The sequence below is a fragment of the Anticarsia gemmatalis genome, chromosome 24 (genome assembly GCF_050436995.1).
Source record: "Anticarsia gemmatalis isolate Benzon Research Colony breed Stoneville strain chromosome 24, ilAntGemm2 primary, whole genome shotgun sequence".
NCBI classification, from domain to species: domain Eukaryota; kingdom Metazoa; phylum Arthropoda; class Insecta; order Lepidoptera; family Erebidae; genus Anticarsia; species Anticarsia gemmatalis.
The window spans coordinates 6,815,020-6,835,501 of NC_134768.1; the positions used below are offsets into that span (position 1 = coordinate 6,815,020).

A 20,482-nucleotide genomic window follows, 5' to 3' on the forward strand; every position below is an offset into this window, starting at 1 on the left:
GTTTTTTTGTACGTATGCGTTGGTAAAAATCACATACAACTATTTCTTTCTAATACGTAGAAATAGGTAGATATTAAAAAAAATAATTTATTAACTTTTACACTTTTACTTTGTTGTTAACAAATGTCATAACAAAACTTTATCAGAAATAATCTCCAGACTCATTTACAAACGTAATTTTAAACTATAGGGTACTTTTGATGCAGTAAATAGACGTATCAGACAATAAAAAGCATTAACGTGAACAAGTTTTAATGACACATAAAATTTAAAAGTTTTGTGAAACGTTCGTTTTTCCAATAATTGTAATGGTCGGCGGAACGTTTCTGTACGGGGAACTTTGAAAGCGTGTAGTGTGGAAAAGTTGAAATAGACTGGGAAATGATCTGAAAAATTGCTTTCAGTTGAATGCGCGAACGTTGGAGTACATGGGTTATTAAAATTTAAGGCTGTATTGAGGATGGAATGTCTTATCGCTGATACCTTTTGAGGAGCAGTTTTCTGGTCTTTTTAAGAAAAATTACAAATTTGTATCTTACTTCGTAAATACTATGAGTATGGTAGTTTGTTACTCAATTTTCACTAAACTTCTAAACTTATGATGATGATTTTTGAGATACAGAAAGTTTATAACCTTGACTGATACATAAAATCCATTTGTCTCAAAAATATTTTCTACGCGGACGAAGTTGCCGGCTGAATATAATGGTAGTCTTAAATATTTCATTCAATTACCAAGGTTTTTTATTTGAAGGAATAAACTTAATTCGTAGTTTAACTTACAAATTATGCTTTGAACTGTTTTTAATAGTTTGACATCAGCCATATTGTGACAATATGAAGCCACCTAACTGGGCCCAATAGCTAATTTTAATTCAAAATTTCCCCTGTAAGCAGTGAAAAATCCTGAAACAAATTATATAGATATCGTTTATTTATTCTTGTATGTACATGCTTATCAAACTACAGGTATGTAGTGAATGTAGATTTTCACTAAGCGACCACATCCACTCTAGGTGCCTAAGATAACCCAACATTTCAGGGATGTTTATTTAACTGAAAGTACAGACTGCAACAACTTACCAACTAAACTAGCAGTTGTTAAAGCTTTTAGACATTTTAAAACATAATAGTAGGCTACTATTATGTTTTAATAGGTAGGTACTGGTTAAGGTGGACACTAGGCTCCTATTGGTTTGCGGAGGTAGTGGGTTTCATTCTTATATTTCTTACAAATTGTGTGTGATACTCGTATAATAGTAACAGGTCTTTCGAATCAATAATAAAATGATAGGTCTTTGCGTCCATTGTTTTATAGGAATGCAAAAGTCCTTACAATATTAGTTCTCAGTACGGAAGTTGTCCCAAAACATATTGCAATTACAATGCGTTGACTCCGAAACTAATCGTTGTTAATTCATTTAGCTCACCAACCGATAATATTCCGCTACTTTTCGCAAGTACCACAAGCAGCAGCTGTAACAAACTATAAAAAGGTTAAAACCGCAGTTTATGTGCGAAAGAAGTACTATATCATAAAAATATACTCAACTATTTTCCCCGAAGGTGTTTTTTCCGTCGGTATAATTGCCAAGTTTTTCAAATTACGCCCATATTTTATCTGTGCCTGCAATATTCTCGTTCGAATCTGTAGCGCGCCCCGCGGCCCTACTAACGTCTATTCAAGAGATATATAGAGCTACGGGGCTTTTGATGAGAATATTGCTCTACTTAGATCTTTCTAGCAATATTTTGTGACGGCTTCGCTGACGTTGACCATACATGATAAAGAGTAAAAGTCCGTTGCAAATTTGAAAATAGCCTTGATCTCGTACCTCTTAAGAATATTTTTGGCACGAATGCCAGCTTATTGCGGTCGTAATTTTTGGCTATTCGTTCATCTTATCATGTAACAAAAATAATCTCAAGTGAGTTTGATTTTTAAGAGTTTTGTCATAGTATATTTTATTTAACTAAAACTAAGAAAAAATATACAGCAGCAGCCATACAGCTTTTAACATCCAGTAAAAGATTGGATACTTAAAATATTTTGTAAACAATTGCAGTCTAGGTTCCACATCTTTACGGTACATTATATTACCTCCATATCCATCTCTTTAGTTTTCTTATTTACAAATAACAAAATAAATTACGTTTGTTAGTAGAGCAACATCCAAATCATTAGCCACACTACTCTCACCTACCTCTCTCGACTTTAAATCCGGCGTTGAATATATTGACGGAAGCCTCGTCTAGGTCAAAGGCATGCACTATGCATATATACTAGATTTAAGGGCTTTCTCACGTCAAATACTTTGTAAATGTGATGGTTGGACGTATAAATAATTTATCATTCGTGACCACGGTAGTGGGATTTTAAGGTAGGAGGTATGTCAAGTTGATGTTAAAAGATTTTGTGGAATTTATTTAAGGGAATTTGCATCGCTTTTATTCTTAGCTGTTTTCTTAGTCCGTCATTGTTTTTTATTAGTTAACATAGATTTTGAAGACGTTCTATACAACACATCTTTACGAAAGACACTGAACAAATCGAACTTTTCAATTCCCTATATTCTGAAACATGTATGTGTATTTAACCTTCATGAAATAAAAAATAATTGATTGAAATTTAAGATCGAAAATATAAGACCACCAATTTCTGCTGCTTTCATTCAAGTACGTAATAACCACAATGCAAAGGGATTTAAAAATGTTTAGTTGTTCAACGACATTTGTGCTCCAGCAGGCAAAAAGGTTATACGATAAAACACTATAAAACGAACGCATGTGAGTAGTTCAATAATATTTATTATTATTATTTATCCGCAAGCCGTAAAATGGGCTTTAAAGGTAATAATCACCTCTATCTATCTCCCTCCCACCTCTTTTTAGTATAACCCGCTGCAGAACAAATCTTGGCAAACATAGTCCTATCAATAGAATAACTCTAAAATATAATGACATATCTAAATTGTCGGAGGATGTTGATATATTTTGTAGCTCTTTAGGAAAGTTCTCCAAGTTGATGTTAACCCTCTTGGATATTTAAATATATGTCAATAAAACTATCAGTATTGTTAAAACTCTTATAGTAATATGATACCTATTAATATAATACTTAGCACATAAGTTTAGATATAAGTGTTCATTTTTTTATATATATATTAATATTTTATGTCAATATTTTAAAGACTGTTAAAAAATTTATGTAATATTTTTTAGTATGCTGTAATCTCCTATAATTGAAGGAACATTTTGTTACAAATGTTGATTATGTGTATTCAAATGTGTAATGTATCCTTTGTTGGAGATTCATAACAATAAATAAATAAATAAATAAATAATTCCCAACCTAGATCCAAAACACAAGCCAGTTAAACACACCTGAAAATTATTATACAAAATTATTTGAGCAAAACAATGCCGGAGTTAGGGAAGTCGCCTCTTCAACGGTTCAAGTGCCGTTAAGATGTGCGTGGGTCGAGGCTTTTGTACCTTACCCGGGGATTTTCTATAATTTTCCTCTCTACTCGAGTATGTTGGCACAAACACTTGTGTTACGATTTAGATCAACCGTGCCAGGTAGGATTGATTTAATGCTAAACGGTTCTTAATATGTGTGTCTGGGCTGAGTGAATTTTTTTGAGAAAGTTAGTGAAAAAGGAATTGCAAGCTATCTGTGTACAGTATTACGAATTTCTACATTCCGTAATATCAACTAGCAAGCGTTTAACATTTAAAATAACACTAGCTGACCCGCGCAACTTCGCTTGCGTCATCTAAGAGAATGGGTCAAAATTTTCCCCGTTTTTGTAACATTTTTCGTTGCTACTCCGCTCCTAATGACCGTAGCGTGATGTTATATAGCCTATAGCCTTCCTCGATAAATGGGCTATCTAACACTGAAAGAATTTTTCAAATCGGACCAGTAGTTCCTGAGATTAGCGCGTTCAAACAAACAAACAAACAAACAAACAAACAATCAATCAAACAAACAAACTCTTCAGCTTTATTATATTAGTATAGATTAAGAAAATGGTTATTGCGGAATATGCAAGTGGTTGATCAGTTTTCCCTGTTGATATTAGAATCAATAGTTGATAGTAGTAAAAACTGCCCCAGAACGTGAAGAAATTGAAAAATCTCGTTATATATTATACTAACAAAAAGGTGTTCAATGGAAATATAAAGCAGCGAAATTTCAAAAAGGTTTTCGTTTAGTTTTCCTAACTATAAGCTCCGTTTTACTTTTTGAACCTAATTTGGTCAGACTTGGAATAATGCCAATACGTTGAGCTATTTTTGCCAAACGAACACAACAAGACTTAAAGCTTTTCAAGAAACGTAAAAAATGTAAGCTAATCTTAAGCAGCTTTCCAATGCTACCTTTCCTTTCTTTCTAATTCAGAAACGTAAAAGAAAAACAGAGACCAAACATAAAACAGCTAGATAAATTTATTCACAGTTCATTACCAAGAAAATATTATTATCTCGTTACTCCAACAAAATAATTTGAACAAAAGAAAATTTTCCAATCGAATCATGTCGGGTTCAATCCATATAGATTGCTTATAAATATGATTAGTATGTACCTTACCTTAAAATAAACTGTAAATTCCAATATACCCAGGTAAAACCTTAATTTTATTCGATGGGTTTAATAATTCATGAGGCGGTCCAGTCGTTGGGTACCGTACATTTTCTATTTACATTTTTATTCGTGAAAAGTGGAAGCTGTAATGGAATGTCAGTTTTATCCGAATTATTTAACGCCAAAATGAGATTGTTCGAGTGTTAAAATGCAAATCGTTGTTTGAAACTCGAAATATATTTATGATCGTTGAAATTCTGAAACTTGAGTGTTTTGGGAAATGGTAGTATTTTGTCGACTACGAAATAATTGTCTCGTGAAATTACGGAATTTCATTATTAAGCATTTAGTCATTACGATTTTCAATAGCGATTCTGAGTATTAGAGGTACGTTGTGAAAGTTCTGACGATGGGAAACTCTGTAACAACTACTTAACAATAAAGACGACAATTAAATAATACTAATACCTAATAAATAAAAAACATTTCTATTTTCCTTGTATCACCTACAGAAATTACACTATAGTGTAAGTTATCGAGCATAATAATTTAAATTTATTAAATTAATTATATTTCATAATAGTATAATATCTGAGGATTACGAATCTGTATCAAAAAAAATATTTGAGTCTTATAATCTAAAAATTATGACCCTCGAGGTCCAAATAATTTTCACAGCTGAAATGTAAAATAAAAATGTTTTTCACTTACATTTTCAATTGGTTTCAACATTAACGCATAAAATCTTGAAATCATGATATTTTGTTAAACATTAATTGTATTACTTTACCGAAGCTCTGTTATAAAGGGTGTTTCTTTTTAATATTTCACGCGAACCGCGTCAAACTGTCCAAGAGCTTAATAATTTTATTTCTATTAAGTGTTAGTTTGTAACTATGTTTACTGTTTTTCATGTTTACGAGCAAAGGAAGTTTGTTAAAGTATTAAACTGCTTAAGTAGTTAACTTAATTAATTTGTGTCAAAAATATGAATGAGTCATACTTTGCTTTATGAACTTAAACTGGTAATAAACTAGCTTAAACTAAGTCTTAGCCCGCGTGTCGTTTTTTTTTCTGATGAAAAATAAAATGTATCTCTAGGTCTGTCTCCAGGTAATATATCACGATAACTTAATTTATGCAAAAAGGTTCAGCTGTTTTGTTTCAAATGCAGTACGAACATAAAGACACATTTTCACGTCCCCTATGTTAAGAACCTAAGTATTTAACACGGTAAACGTAGCAAAATATATTAAAAATACTAAAAACCGCTGACTGTATTGACTATCTTAGTGAAATTATGATCAACATGAGCTAGTTTCCTTCTTTTGTCTATAAATTATAATATTATAATATAAATATACTTTGATACATATTTTTGTAGTCTATTAGTTTCTAAATACTACAAAGTTTATCTGCATTAGTCAAAGTAGTAGTAAGTAATTTTATCGCCGTTTGCTCAACTGGCTTAATTTCGAGCTTTCTATCAGCATATTGCTTCATCGCATTTCAGGATTACTTCAACTGCAATAACAAGATACGTATTTAGGTATTTGCTGACAAACGTAAATCTGTCTATGTAAATAAAATAACCGTATTTTTAATAACTATAAGTATATCAAAATACAGAAAAATAGTGTAAAACTTAAAATATTTTTTAGAAATGTTTGTGTTCTTCTTTTAAATAATTAAATCCATGTGTGCTACTGTAAATCTGGAATAAAATAAAATGGTATCAGAGCTTTTAGGGGATGCATGAAAAAGTTACATTTGTGAATGGAAGAGAGAAGAAAATGTATAAAAAAAAAGAAAAAGTTAATCAATAAGTACATGTAGTTCCGTGAGCTTAATTTATTCTACATTTAAGAGACCTTACTCAGTATTAATTTCACATTGATTTACATATAATTCAACCCTACTATTCAACATACATCCTTCCAAGAAGCTATCATACAAGGTCAACGAACTACGCCGTTTAATGAAATAATAATGAGCTCCAAATGCCTTCACTAATCGAGATCTAAAGCCTCTTACATTATATACTAGTAAGTTAAATGGCCAGCCTTTGTTCCATCCCCTAACGTTTTGATAAGCAAGTGCTTGCTAATTCAAATATACCCTACTTAAAATACGCTTTAGTGGGAATAAAAATTCAAATCCGGAGGGAGGAACGAATTTCGAGTTTGAAATAGGACATGGCAGAATGTTTTGACATTTTAGCCGACTTTAAAAAAGGAGGTCTATTATTTTTTACATACAGAGTGAAAAAAAAATGGACTATGGCTGAAAACTAGCCTTAATATTGAACATATCTTAACTTGCTGAAAGAAAACATACTTTTAAAATAAAAATGCCTCACAAGATTTTTGGATAGTGTTTTCATGTATCTGGAATCGAACTAGCAAAAATGAAACTGATGACTTGCATCTAAGTGTTTGTTACTAACTACAGTAACTACTCCGTGTCATGTTTCATAGTAATTTGAAAGTTCAATCTTGAACTTAAGTTCGCTATCATAATCTTACGATCTCATTACCGTTAATTACTTCTTATGATGATTAACGTCTTTAATTATACGCCTATTATACAAAAGTTTAATTACATATACATATTCATAGGATGCTCTAAAATGATATAGCGGACTAAAATACTTTAAACGGTGCATTCATCATTTTTAGTCCGGGCTATTACGAACGTGCGAAATATGTAATGACGATCATCATAGGAATGAGACAATGTGTAAGAGCCCGATAATTTAGCATGACGACTACGCTGGGTCAGCAAAAATAACTATTTATTACCTTCTACAAAGGTAATAAACGGAACATTTTTTTATAAATATACACTGTGATCATACTAGTCTATACTAGCTTACAATATTATTAGCTTTTATATAATATATACATATCTGTAATATATAATATCTGTAATATTCCAATCTTTTTGGCCACATCGTAAACACGAACTGATATGGCTATACATACATTGGTGGTATTTTTATGATATTACACCCTGTATAATGACATTCGTCATCAAAGAAATTAAGAAGTTCCTCACCGTTGACTGTGAAAATGCCTCAGCCTTGATTGAACCTGCTATCAGCTGCTCTTAATTAGAATTATTAATTGACTTTTAAGAAGTTAAATGGAAGATAAGTTTTAATTAGATTATCATGCGTACTAACTTATATTTGTATGATTAGATTTAGGGCTGTCCGCTCCAGTGAGGTAATTTTCTACTACTATCGACTATCGACAACCGGATCTATCGAAAAAAATTGTAGAAAAATTTGATCAGCGCCCCTAGTGGATTTTTCCAGAACTATTTTTCCTCTCGCCTCGCTCGTCGATAGTATAGACTGCAGAAAATGTTACTATAGGTTGTCACTAACAAACTTTTGAATTTTATTGTAGATACTAATAGCATTTAGCCAGACCCAAGAATCGAACCCAACAACTCTTGACCGAGCAATAATATATAGCAATTAGAGGTGTCACTAAATTTAAATTCAAGTGAAAACCTTTACTTATTCGTATAAAACTTGATAAATCCTGTCATAAATAGCAGTACGTAACTCAATCTCAATAGCTTATAAACTATGCCAATTTCGCTTTTTAATAGAAAAGATAATCTACCAGTAAGATACGTAGGAAAAAATCGAATTTAGATTAGCTGATTATAATCGCTAAATAGCACATGATACATATAATCAGCAGTAAAAATACAAAGTTTATCTTCTAATCAGTTAATAAACTAAGAACTGCTTGCTTCATCAGTAATGATAATTTATACTTACACTGATTGAACCAAGTTGATGTTTAGTCTTTCAAGAGATCTAACAATGCGAGACTCGTTGTTTATTGTAGTATTCTGCGTGTGGATTGGTATATTATTCTTTATTTTATTAAGTTTTTATTCATGATCTACTATAGACTTAAAGTATTTTTTAACAGGTTCACCACTTCTAAATAAATATCAGACAGAATACGAGTGAAATATTGACAGAATTTATCACGCATTTTCTGTCATTATTGTGCCACCTTTAGCCGTGGAGCTGGTTCAAAATATGGAGAATTTCGCTACTAGTCTTAAGATGTAATCGTAATTTGTATCGATGTCTCAAAAGAGTCCCCAATAGCGCAATTTTCGGTACTAACGAGTATCAAGACCTTGTCATTTTAAATTTACCGTAAAAATAGTTCCTACGGCGGCCGCTAGAGGCGCAGATCAGATTTTCATACAGATATTTTAGAAAATGCTGGTTGTAGACGTTACAGATTAAGTCGAGCCACACCTGCGTAATATTTTAAACATAATATCTAAAATAAACATATATTTTTCAGTACATGCATCTAGTGTTGTTCATAACGAAGTTAAAGACATTATAGACATCCGTGAGACGGAAGAGTCTTCAGGCAAAGAATACGCGACGTTCAGTGATGGACCACTACCTGATTTCTTACCAGTTGAAGAAGTACTCTGCCACAAGAACCATAGGAAATGTTTAATGAAAATGTAAGTATCAGATCTTTTGTGCCTTCGTATTATGAAGTTTGTTCAGCTTTGAAAACAAAATATAGAAAAATAGCGACCTGCCTCGACTTCGCCAGGTCGGAGATGTAATTTTCAAAAAAACCTTTACAATTTTCACATATAAACCTTCTTCTTAAACCACTTTGTCTGTTATAAAAAATGCGTCAAAATACGTAGTGTAGTTTTAAAGATGTAAGCATACATACATACAGACATAAAGACAGACGCTGTGAGCAACTCTCCTTTATACTATGTAGTGATAATATATTTCTTGGTTTGACGCAACTTCCAATAGACTGCACACAAACCAGTGCTGATAAAAATAATCATTTCTCATGTGTCAAAAATCTGATAATCCGAAACGATGTTTACAGAAAAGGCGGAAACGTGACAACTGTATGTGCATATCACAAAACACATGGCTTAGTGAAGTTCATGAGTATTTGTGACATCAGCATTGAGAACTGTTTGGTCAAAGCATTTGAAGACGAAAATGGGAAACCAGCTAAAAAAGGTACTTGAATAGCTTTTGTATAATACACAAGAAACATTATGAGAACAGCTCTAGAAATAAAATGAGTGTTAAGAACAGAACAGTTTCTTTAGAGAAAAAAGGGATAATATGTGGTCCCAATTCAACTGTTTTTTAAATTCGAGCCCACAAGGCTTTCTTGATTTCATCTAACCTAACCCTCACTTCATTCTGGAACTAGACCCGTTTCAATGTTATATAATTTCGGCCCCATACGGGGTAAAAGACTTAAAAATTCAATATCTAGTAAGAGACAAAACAGAAAAAATATAATAGCTCCTTTTTTTTCGCAGAAACCTACTTCTACAATAATCAGGGTAAGAGCTGCAAGTATTACGTGGATCAAGCCAACTCCATGGAAGATGCTATCAAACTCTATCACATGCATGCCTTCAAGCATATCAAGAAATTTAGAGAGCCTCTGTAAAATTCCTCAAATTCTTGAAGCTTTTTTTTTCTCTTTCTTCATCGTAGCCTTTACGTCAACTGGAAGCTGCCGGTAACAAATGCTCTGCTCTTATATTATAATGTCTTTTATGGATAGGTAAAATACATTCACGTTTAAAGATTTTCGCTGGTAGCTATTCGTTCTTATAAGATCCCAATTCAACATATTATTTAAACTTATAATAGTCTAGCATCGTTTTAGAAAAACTTTTGCTTGTCATTAAAAACGGCAGCTTTATTTACTAAAAAGTGTCAATCCTTGTTTTCATTGATTTATCGTCATTCGTTATGACCAAATTCTTTATAAAGCTGAGATATAAAGTTTGTTTAGTTCATCACATAAAATTATTCAAATGCTTAATGTAAATCACAAGTTTTAAACCAAAAATTATGTGGATCTGTTTAAAAACACCTGAATATAATGTATTCCATGTTAAGTAGATAAAATGTCACACCATTTTTTACTGGCACTGAATTTGTTAAATTATGCTTTTCATGAATATTGTAGTGTTTGTTGAAGATAAAATATATTATTCCACCACTCTTTTCTATTTTTTATTGTGAATTAAATATATATATTCTTCTCACGTATTTTTTAATTTTTCAACAACGTTTTTACGACCTCGTTGCGGTGCCTCTTCACCGCAAACCCAAGGGACGTGTGGGAGAAAAAGGATCCATTTATTCATGCAAACCGAGTGTGGTTTGGTAGAGTTCATACAATAAAGAATAATACCACAGATTTTTTTCCTTTTGCTCTGCGGTGTAAGCGGTAGCATGCAAGTCAATCTGTTTTAGTTGAGACAAATTAATGTAAGGAAATTTAGGGGTAAAATAGTCTTAAATGAAATGTTTAAAACACTAGACATCAGGACTTAGCTAAGCCCTAGGCTACTCGTAAATCCTTAGGCGTGGTTTCGAGAAGTAAAATAGATAATCTTAGCAGAAAAAAGAATGAGCGTATGTGCCAATATCCATATTTCGGTCCATATTTATTTGGCTTAATAATGTCATTACTAACGAAAAATGTCTAAAAACATATTTTAGGTACCGAACTTACGAAGATTCCATTTCTATCTTTAGTGTCTTATTTATAAAACATATCAGCAGTCAATTCCTGTTCGTAAGTAATTCTAACAAAATTGCTACGTGCAGATAACAGAACAAGTTAGTAAGAACAAAGTTGCGAGTTTGTATCAGCCCCCAGTTTTGTTTCACAACTCAACAACAATCCCCTTATATACTTACAACACGGAGTTCATCCATCAATTTATATTTTTAGCTTTGTACGGATTTGTTATGTAACTTTTTCGGTAAGTATATAATTATGTCAGGGTAATAAAAGAATGGGACTGTCTCTCTCTCTCTCTCCCTTCCATGCTATGAATCCCGTATGGTAGCGGGGTCAACCTTCCTAATCGTACTCCTCCACTTCGCTCTGCCCTGGACATGGTCTTCGGAAACCTCACGCTCAGTCTTTTTCCACTACAGTTTCCAATCTTGTTTTAGGCCGTCCCCTGAATGTAGTGCCTAGTTTCCTGGGTAATCTAGAATGGGAAAAAATAAAGGGACTCAATTAAATTAATATATCAGCGTGGTGACTTAACCCTACTTCAATTGGGAAAGAGACTTTTACCCAGCAGTGGGACGGAAAAAAGATGTCACATAAGAAGAAATACAATTTAGATTTGGAGAGTCGTGAGTTCGTGTCAAGAATCCCAGCAGCATTTCTGCGTTTCTGCGGTGCACTTAACTAATGAGTGTGTGCGCGCACGTCACACGGCCTGATGCCCCCTGCAACCACCTCCGAGCGACGTTGTCGGAGCACGACGTCACTGCAACAAGAATAAAGGGTCTGTGACGAATTTCTATGTATGTTTTAACTAAATTCTATTGTGTCAATTTTTTTAACCCTCTACCCTATGTGGCCCCATATCTTGCAAAAATAGGTTTTAATCGTTACGTTTTACTTTGTTTAGACATAATACGATTTCCCATAGTGCAATACCATAGGGCCCGTGCAGTAAAGTGTTAAGTAAAGTAAACTTGATTTTTATCACGTCTACACAAAGTTTTAGGAATAATTTCGTCAAATTGTGTGATAAGGAATTTTCTAAGTAAAGGTAAGTAAGTTCTATGGCAGGATGTAATTTATTACGATCTACCTTTTCGCTAAGATATTTATTCGTAAGAAAATATTACCTTCTCAAAACTGTTTTCACTACCAAATATATTTCATCGGAAACTCCAGACATAACAAGATACGTCCGATCCCAAAATAACTCAAATTTTCTTCTGTAACTGACCACCACTTCTATACGTTCGTACATCCCAAATGTTTCAAGATAAAGTTCCCAGAATATCTTTCCTTAGCCGAATTGTTAAGTAGGGAAGTATTTTTTTGGCTGGGAATATGTGAGCGGCTTATCTTTTGTGCTTTAGAAAATATTCATGCCATAAATCTTATATATACACGCTTTTGTACGTACAACGGAGTTTTTTTGTTCAATATAATCCCAGGTAAAGCTCAAAAGATTTGCAAGGCTTTGAAATTCGGCGCGAATGAAAGTTTTTAATGTCGACGTCGCGTTGTGATTGCATGTGTAATGAGGATTACTGTTCAGATTTTCGCTTGAATTTGATATCATTTTCATCGAAATTACTCTGACGGATAGTGATTTTGAATTTTACTGGAATGAAACTGCTTTTGTGAAAATAAACCTTTCGTAGTAAATGCCTGTGCACACAGTACAAACATAAAGCAAATAAAGTAAAAAACCAATATCTCTGAATCTATCCTAGACATTTTTAGATATTTTACACACAAAGTATACATTAGTTCAATCCTTAATGACTTCCCTTGCTTGATTTACGATTGTTTTTTGTTTTTTTAAAGGATTTCGTAAAGGATTCCGATTTCGTCTGTTTCTTCGAATCACAAATGGTAGACTCTACTGCCGGTCAAATACATCACTTTATTATATTTAAATAGACACATTACATCACCCCTGTTAGTTATATCCGAAGTTGTAGACAGAGGTGTATTGAAAATTTACCATACATTTCGCCATTTATAATCTCAATTCCATATAATTAATAGGGGGCGTGTCCTAATTTTCCCCCTGATGCCCAGTCAACCCAGACTCAAATCAAAAAGTTCCAAACACTTCCATTTATTCAATCAACACATTTACTCAAAAATATTTATTCGATTCGCGTTTCTCTAACTGTAATAACTCTAACATTGTATGTGACGTGAATTAAGTAGCTGAGTGGACTGAAACTTTCAGGCTGAAACCTTTTGATACGTAAAGAAAGTTTGTTGAGTAAAAAATATAATTTATAACCATTTCAGAAGTTTATGCAGCTGTATTAAGTTAAGTAAGGGTATATGCGTATTACGCGATTTTATTATTTAAATCATTCATTATTTATACTTAAGAGTGTTGAGGGTAAATTAAGTGGAACATGAGATCCTCTCAAAATGATATAGGGCTTGAATGATGACTTGGGACATTCTTTCAATAACTCAAAAAGGCTCAAACGTACTCGTACAAAACATTTTTACATACCTTTTTTTTCGTTTTTTAGCGTAACCAACGAAATACTTTAAAGAAGAATAATAATTATATTGTTCGCCGGATTCTTGCTAAGGGACTTTTGTGTCAATATAGTTGCATAGTAGTCGACAAAATACGACTTTAAAACATTTTAGGTACATTTTATTAATACTACGCTATTGGTGGAATTAGTTTTAAAGCCAGAATCGCCACGCAGCTAAATAAAAAAAAAGTCTTGCTGATAAGATAAAAACCTTGTTAACATCTTAACTAATTGTCAGTATTAAAAAAAGTCGCAACGACTAATCTCACCTTGTGCCATTAGACTAAAATCGTTTACAAAAAGCTAAGCGGATTCCGCACAAGTTTTTGCAACTTTAGTCTCAAGTAATACAGTTGTAGCACTTGTTGTTAGTTTCAGTAAGCGTTGTGTTTTTATTTAAACTTGCCGATTTTACTTGGACGGTATTATTTTCTATTGAATTTCTGTGCTTGAGTGTATTTTCGAGTAGATAAATATGGAATGGGATGGCCACATTATCCGCAAGCATTTGGATAAGTGGGCTCATATTTTCACTAACAGGGACAAGGTATGATTATTGCAGACGTGGGAGATCCAAAAGATGGAGTCAGAAAGACCTGGATGCATTCAAAAAGGCCAGGTTGGAGCTTGCCACCGATTGAGTAATTTGGAAGGAAAGGGTCTTTGCAGTGATAAAATAAATTTGTAAGGGTATGGAAATATTACTATGTGTATTTGACAAACATACTTCACTTTCACATTTATAATGTTAGTAGGAAGTTACTACCTATTACTATACCTCTATACTGTGTGTTGATATAAAATGGGTGTTTGATACTCAGGCCATTACATTTACACCACGTCATGTAATTTTATCAGACTCTCTCGCTTGCCCTCAGACATTGTCACATTCCTGTAATTCCTTTGATTTCGTATTTCGTTCGTAATGGCCAAAGTAAGCTGTATCCCGTATTAACTCTTTTTCTTTGTATAAAAGCCAATCAGCAAGATAAATTCAACGTAATTAACAACTCCGGGTACAGTTAAACACAGTTCACGGTACAGTCGATATCAAAGGTGTTACGCGGGTCAATATTTACCGATAGTTAATGATATGTTCGAACATGTTTACTTTTAGTTATGTGCTTAAGTAATGAATTATTTAAAGTAAATACTTTATGTTAGTGTAATTTTATCAATGTGTAGTTACAGTTTGAAAGGTATTTTTGGCTGCGGCCAGTTTATTTGTACCAAAAATTATATATATTTTTAGTAACAAGTTTTTATATTATGCCCTTCAAAGAGGAAAATAAGCTTGGAACAAATTTTTAAGAATTGATAAAAAAGTGCTTCTTGTTTTGCTCGCAAGATTTGCTTCAAACAAACTAACATACATGGCAAGCAGAATAAAAGCTTGTTATAATCGTTTCTCCATGGCACTCAATATACTAAATTAATTCTGTGTCGACTTCATAACCAAGAACTTAAAAAAAACCTAAAAGCCTTCCAAAACTGCTCCATTTTTTATCAAAAACAAAAGCACGGAAACGTAATGGTTCAACATATAACAGGAAGTCATTCCCCTGTCTCGGATATGACGTCATAAGCCTTAATGTACTACTAAATTCGTTTTTAGACACCGCAGACAAGAATAACGAGAATTCCGTCTATAACTGGTGTCTCACCTTAAATTTAGAAAGAATAAAACAATTTTATGTCTGTCGAACGACCACGTAACACGATATTGTCTACTAACTAAATAAAAAACTAAAATCATGAAAACTATAGAATCGCTAAAAATACATTCGATATACATTGCTTGGTTACTATTGATGTTTTATTGAAGGTTGGGAAAATAGCCAAACTAAAACGGCGATGGACAGGTAAGTGGTTGTAAATGTCGACTTTGTTAAAAAGATTTCATAATAAATTCGTGTCTGAAGGCAATTGCGGTCTTAGTGTATAAATTAAAACGCGTAAATAACACGACATTGGTCGCAAAATATCGTGAATTTTCCACGTTGTTTAGAATATATTGTGCACAACAATAAAGTCTCGTATAAAAATATCTAATTTTAATATTATGCGAGCATTTGGTGAGTTTCCCAGGGAATTAACATAACTATTTCATGAATAAATGAAGAACCATTTTTTTTGCAGGAACTTTTTTACTTTTTTGCATATTACGCCTACGGGAAACCTTGAGGCTTGACTTTTAATGGCTACATTTACGTAAACATACACTTTAGCTATATACTCCTATATACTTATATTATGTATGTCATATCATTATGCTCGGCGGCTAGTTTCGTGGCAAGCCTGGCTCAAATGGCCGCTTGTAATCCCACGAGGCTTGTTAGCGGATTGCTCACCGGCTGCGCCACCGGCATCCTATGTATTTTGAACAAGAGATACGTCTCGCGTATTTAGATGATGGCTAAGAACGACCAATAATGTCTACGCCGACTCATAGATGCTTAAAGAATAACAGAACTAATGAAATCTTGTGAAGTTCTTCATGATGGTATGACTGTTCAAACCCTGCGAAGGCTGTTATTACGAGTTAACGACTGTAAAAGTAGATTAAAGAATAAAAAATTAACATTTCTGGACTGCTTTTGTAGGCGTTCTCTACTTTTGTAGACCTGAAAATTCACTAGGCGGCTATCCATAGCATAGTTCTTCGACCATCAAACGAGAACTATAAAAAAATGAATTTTATCATTGCACATCGTTTCTTTGATAACATCTCTACAGGAAGAGTCTTCATATTCCGTATTGATTATTTTGCATTTCCAATAAATTGAAACTTTTACTCAAATGACATTTGCGCTGCTCCCACACGAATGTTTACTCCACATTTTGTAAAAGCATATCCAATTGCAATTTAAACCGAAACAATCACGGTAAGCGTTGTTATTTTATTATTGTGCTTTTGTCTTCCACCCGGCACATATTCTGTGAACTTTATTGAATTTTTCAACAAAGAATTTATTGTAATAAAAGTGTTGATTGTTGCTGTACAAAGGTATTGATCGAGCCTCGCGGGCGGAATGAATGAAAAAAGTCCTGGAAAAATGTGATTCACGATTCGAGTGATCGAAAATTATTTTGGTTTTTTGGCTGCATTCCATTATCTATTTTTAGTAAGCGAAATGCTTTTGTTGTTTCCTTAATTATTAATTATGGTTCTTATGAAAAATTCATTCATTCATAAATGTTTTGATTCAATTGCACCTACCATATTTTCAAGTAGAACATTTCTATTAGCTACAGTATTATAATTTGTAGTGCAATTCTCAACAGTCGTTACCATCGAGTATCGAGACTGATATTTAAAATGTTCTGCAGAAATAATTTCTGCAGCGCCCGCTTAGGGTACCGATTAGATTTACTTACAAATGAACTCGATAGACAGCTTATCGTCGACAGTGGTAGAAAATCGCTCTACAGTAGTCCGATTTTCTACTTGTATCGAGTATCGACAACCGGCAAGCTGTCAAAAAAAATTGTATGAAAATCTAATCAGCGCCTCTAGCGGACGTCGTAGAAATGGTTTTTGCAGTACATTTTAAATGTCAGACTCTCGACACCCTATGGTTCCAATTAGAGAATCGCGCTACTGGACGTTTTTTTGTGTCTAGAATCGACATTCATTTTCTACAGTTGTATATTCATCCGCCTACACATTTTTCCTACAGTTAAATCAACACATCCCCTTCACTTCCATGTTGTCTTTACCCTTAAATCACTAGAAACAGAAGTCCCTATATAAAAGGGTTGTAAATCACTTATGTGGGTCTTTTGTGCCCGTAATAGCTACTTATAATGTCCCGCGATATACACTGTTGTTCCCCTGTATATAAATCAGATGCCTTCGGGTATATTTTCTAGGTAACGCTATGGTAATGTTTTATGGGGAGTACTTAATATGTATTGGTTTTTGTGTTACGAGGTTTGCGTGGGAGGTAATATGCGAGTTTTGTGATAATGGATGTTCTTACATACTCGTATTATTATATTATTGCTTACACTGTGAGGTTGTTATCAATATGAAAATACAGATAACTAGAGAAACTTCTCCTTTTTTGGGAAATAGGTTGGGGCATTGAACTAATGTTCGTTTTGCTTTGAAAAACTAGAGAATAAGACTAAAACTAAGGTAGAATTGATCTTTTCTTGTTTTTCATGAAACAACACCAAACATACAAACATCGGCCACAAAATACAAATAGTCCGGAAACAACTTTCAGATACACAGATTATAAAATTGTTCGTTTTAGGAATCAAACCTACAATTTTCATGAACAATAGTAGTAGCATTGTGAGTTGTGACCTATTATCACTACGCACTGACATTATGAATTTCAAAGATAAAATACCGAGAATATTATTAGTATCTTCTTAAATGTTAAAAACCAAACTTAATTCCAATTTTCTTGTTAATTTCATTGCCTTTCACCTGCATGATACATCACAATATTATAAATAAAAATAATAAATTTCACCCATTAATTTCCCACTGCTGGGCAAGGGTCTCCTCCTGTAATCAGGGAGGGGTTAGGCCTTGAGTCCACCACGCTGGCCAAGTGCGGGTTGGGGACTTTGCATGCCCTCAATAAATGTTTAAAACAAATTATTAGGCATGCAAGGTTTCCTCACGATGTTTTCCTTCACAATATTATGCCTTTGTTTATTTCTTCAATAAATTACCAGTACGCAAAACGTTGCGCGTTGTGTAGTGACCCGATTTCAGTAATCAGCTGATGATTTCTGTTCATTTCGTTCACTCGTAAATGAACACTAAACACAAAATTATTGGTTTGAGATAACATTCCTATTAAAATCCTATTTAATACTATAAATATGAAAGTAACTATACATCCTCTCAGTCTCTTGTGATGTGATAATTAACTTCTCAACCGATTAGGATGAAATTTTGTACAAAAACAATTTGAGACCAGAAAACTCGATGGATTCAGATCCTGAGGTCCTACGGGAAAGGGAACGCGGCGGATAATCAGCCATTATAACTATCCACACGAATGGAGTTGCGGGAAAGAACTATTCTCAATAGTAGCTTGGAGTTTGGTCGGAGACTCGCCTCGTATATAAGACAAATATAGGTGTATTTTATACATTTGCTTACATCTTCAGGTATAAGATTCGGGAATGTCGTAATTATAATAAAGTAGCAATTATGATTCTCTTAAACTATGCGTACAAAACCTACTAATAAAAAGGTATCATCATACACCATTTCCTAGAAAACGTGTATTTCCTTCATCAATAAAAAATAAATCTTTGCTGCTATAACATACGAACATAGCAGAGATAGTTAGACAGCTGCCTTGAGAAGGGCTGACAGGTTATATGGGTCATATATCGGTCACAAACACAGAGCATATTGCCATCATAATATATTTATACGTATTGACCTTTTAAACGTCTGTTTATTTATATATTTACCCTCTATTATTGCAGGAATAGGCCGATAGGTGAAAGACTAGAAATAACAAAATGAGACGAATCTAGAATTGATTGTTCAGTCTTCTGCCCACGCAGTCTTATACATAATATCAGCCTAGCATTTCTTCCAACTATGTTGCAGTCGGCTTCCAGTTTCACCAAATGCAGCTGACAAAATACCAGTATTATACATGCAGCGACTGCCTATTGGACCTCAACAATAAACCAGCTACCTAGATTTTAAGACTATGCCCCTCTCGGTAAGACTGGTGTTCAGACTTTCAAGCCTCTGTCTTCTGTTAACAACTGTCAAAGATCTATAAAAATAAAAGCCGGGACCCACAATTTAACGTGCCTTCTGAAACATGGAGTAGCTCGGTATGTTTAACATGGTTACCCATTCACAGAATAACCGCGGCAAACGTTGCTTTACCTAAGATATCGATCGGTGAGGCTGTTGTAACTTAGCCCAGAGCTTCTCTATCATTTACGTATTTTTAATGTAATTATAATACTCGTTTAAAAATGTCTCCCACTCTAGGAAAAATCGTAAATAATATAACTTTCTAATAAAATGTTCTCTTAAAATGACTCATTACTTTTATATTATTACTCATACAAGCAGTGCTCTTCGCAGAATACACGTAAACGGGAGAAATTATTAACAGTCAATATATTAGAGTGCTATACACACAGTTCACATAATATATTTATAGAATGTATTAAGGCTCGAACACATTAGCGAAAGTGTCGCTAGCTAACACAACTGCGAGAAGTAGCTACCCGGGAATCGACCCGTGACATCATGGTCCGCTGTCGGTTACACTACCGATCGGACCACAGCCGTAGTTGGCAAATGTATCTTCTGGTTTTTCTAGTATTTCTCTCAAGAACATGTCGTAACGCGGATTTTGTAACCAAGAGTTTCTTGCCAGTTCTTCTCTTGGCCCTACCTTCAGAACTGGCGGTAAATTCTCTCTCTGTATCATTGACTATCAGTGTCAGTACTTCCCAAATATAGAGAAATAATTTGATTTCAATTTTGGCTGAAGTTTTTTACAACCGACCATCTGCCTAACGTCAGCCCTTCTTGGGAATAGGTTTGATAAATATGTACACTGTAAGGTTAAGATCCTCGTTCGTTCGTTAGGGAGCCCTTTCGCTCAGCAATGGGACAGAAAAAAAGGTCAAACAAATAAACAAATAGTAATATAGTAAATAAATAAATTAGTAGCTAGTTTTCTAATGTGTATCGGCCATCAAACAGCAGCTTGCAGCCCAACTTTACACTAGTTTGCATTTAGTTGAACGTGCACCGATAGCATCAT

At 33.6% G+C, this 20,482-nt stretch overlaps 1 protein-coding gene across 1 annotated transcript; it reads left to right on the top strand.

The window, feature by feature from the left end:
* Positions 1-8,319: 8,319 nt before the first annotated feature.
* LOC142983635 (uncharacterized) lies at positions 8,320-10,686 on the top strand. Its single transcript, XM_076130616.1, has 4 exons — positions 8,320-8,475; positions 8,935-9,106; positions 9,499-9,638; positions 9,950-10,686. Exons 1-4 carry the CDS (start codon positions 8,406-8,408, stop codon positions 10,081-10,083), a joined length of 516 nt encoding a protein of 171 aa, XP_075986731.1. The 5' UTR covers positions 8,320-8,405; the 3' UTR covers positions 10,084-10,686.
* Positions 10,687-20,482: the final 9,796 nt, after the last annotated feature.

Coding starts and splice junctions, on each gene's coding strand:
- LOC142983635 (XM_076130616.1), top strand. CDS start 8,406: ATGTTTAGTCTTTCAAGAGATCTAACAATGCGAGACTCGTTGTTTATT. Junction 8,476..8,934: donor AGTATTCTGCGTGTGGATTG/GTATATTATTCT, acceptor TATATTTTTCAG/TACATGCATCTAGTGTTGTT. Junction 9,107..9,498: donor AGGAAATGTTTAATGAAAAT/GTAAGTATCAGA, acceptor CGATGTTTACAG/AAAAGGCGGAAACGTGACAA.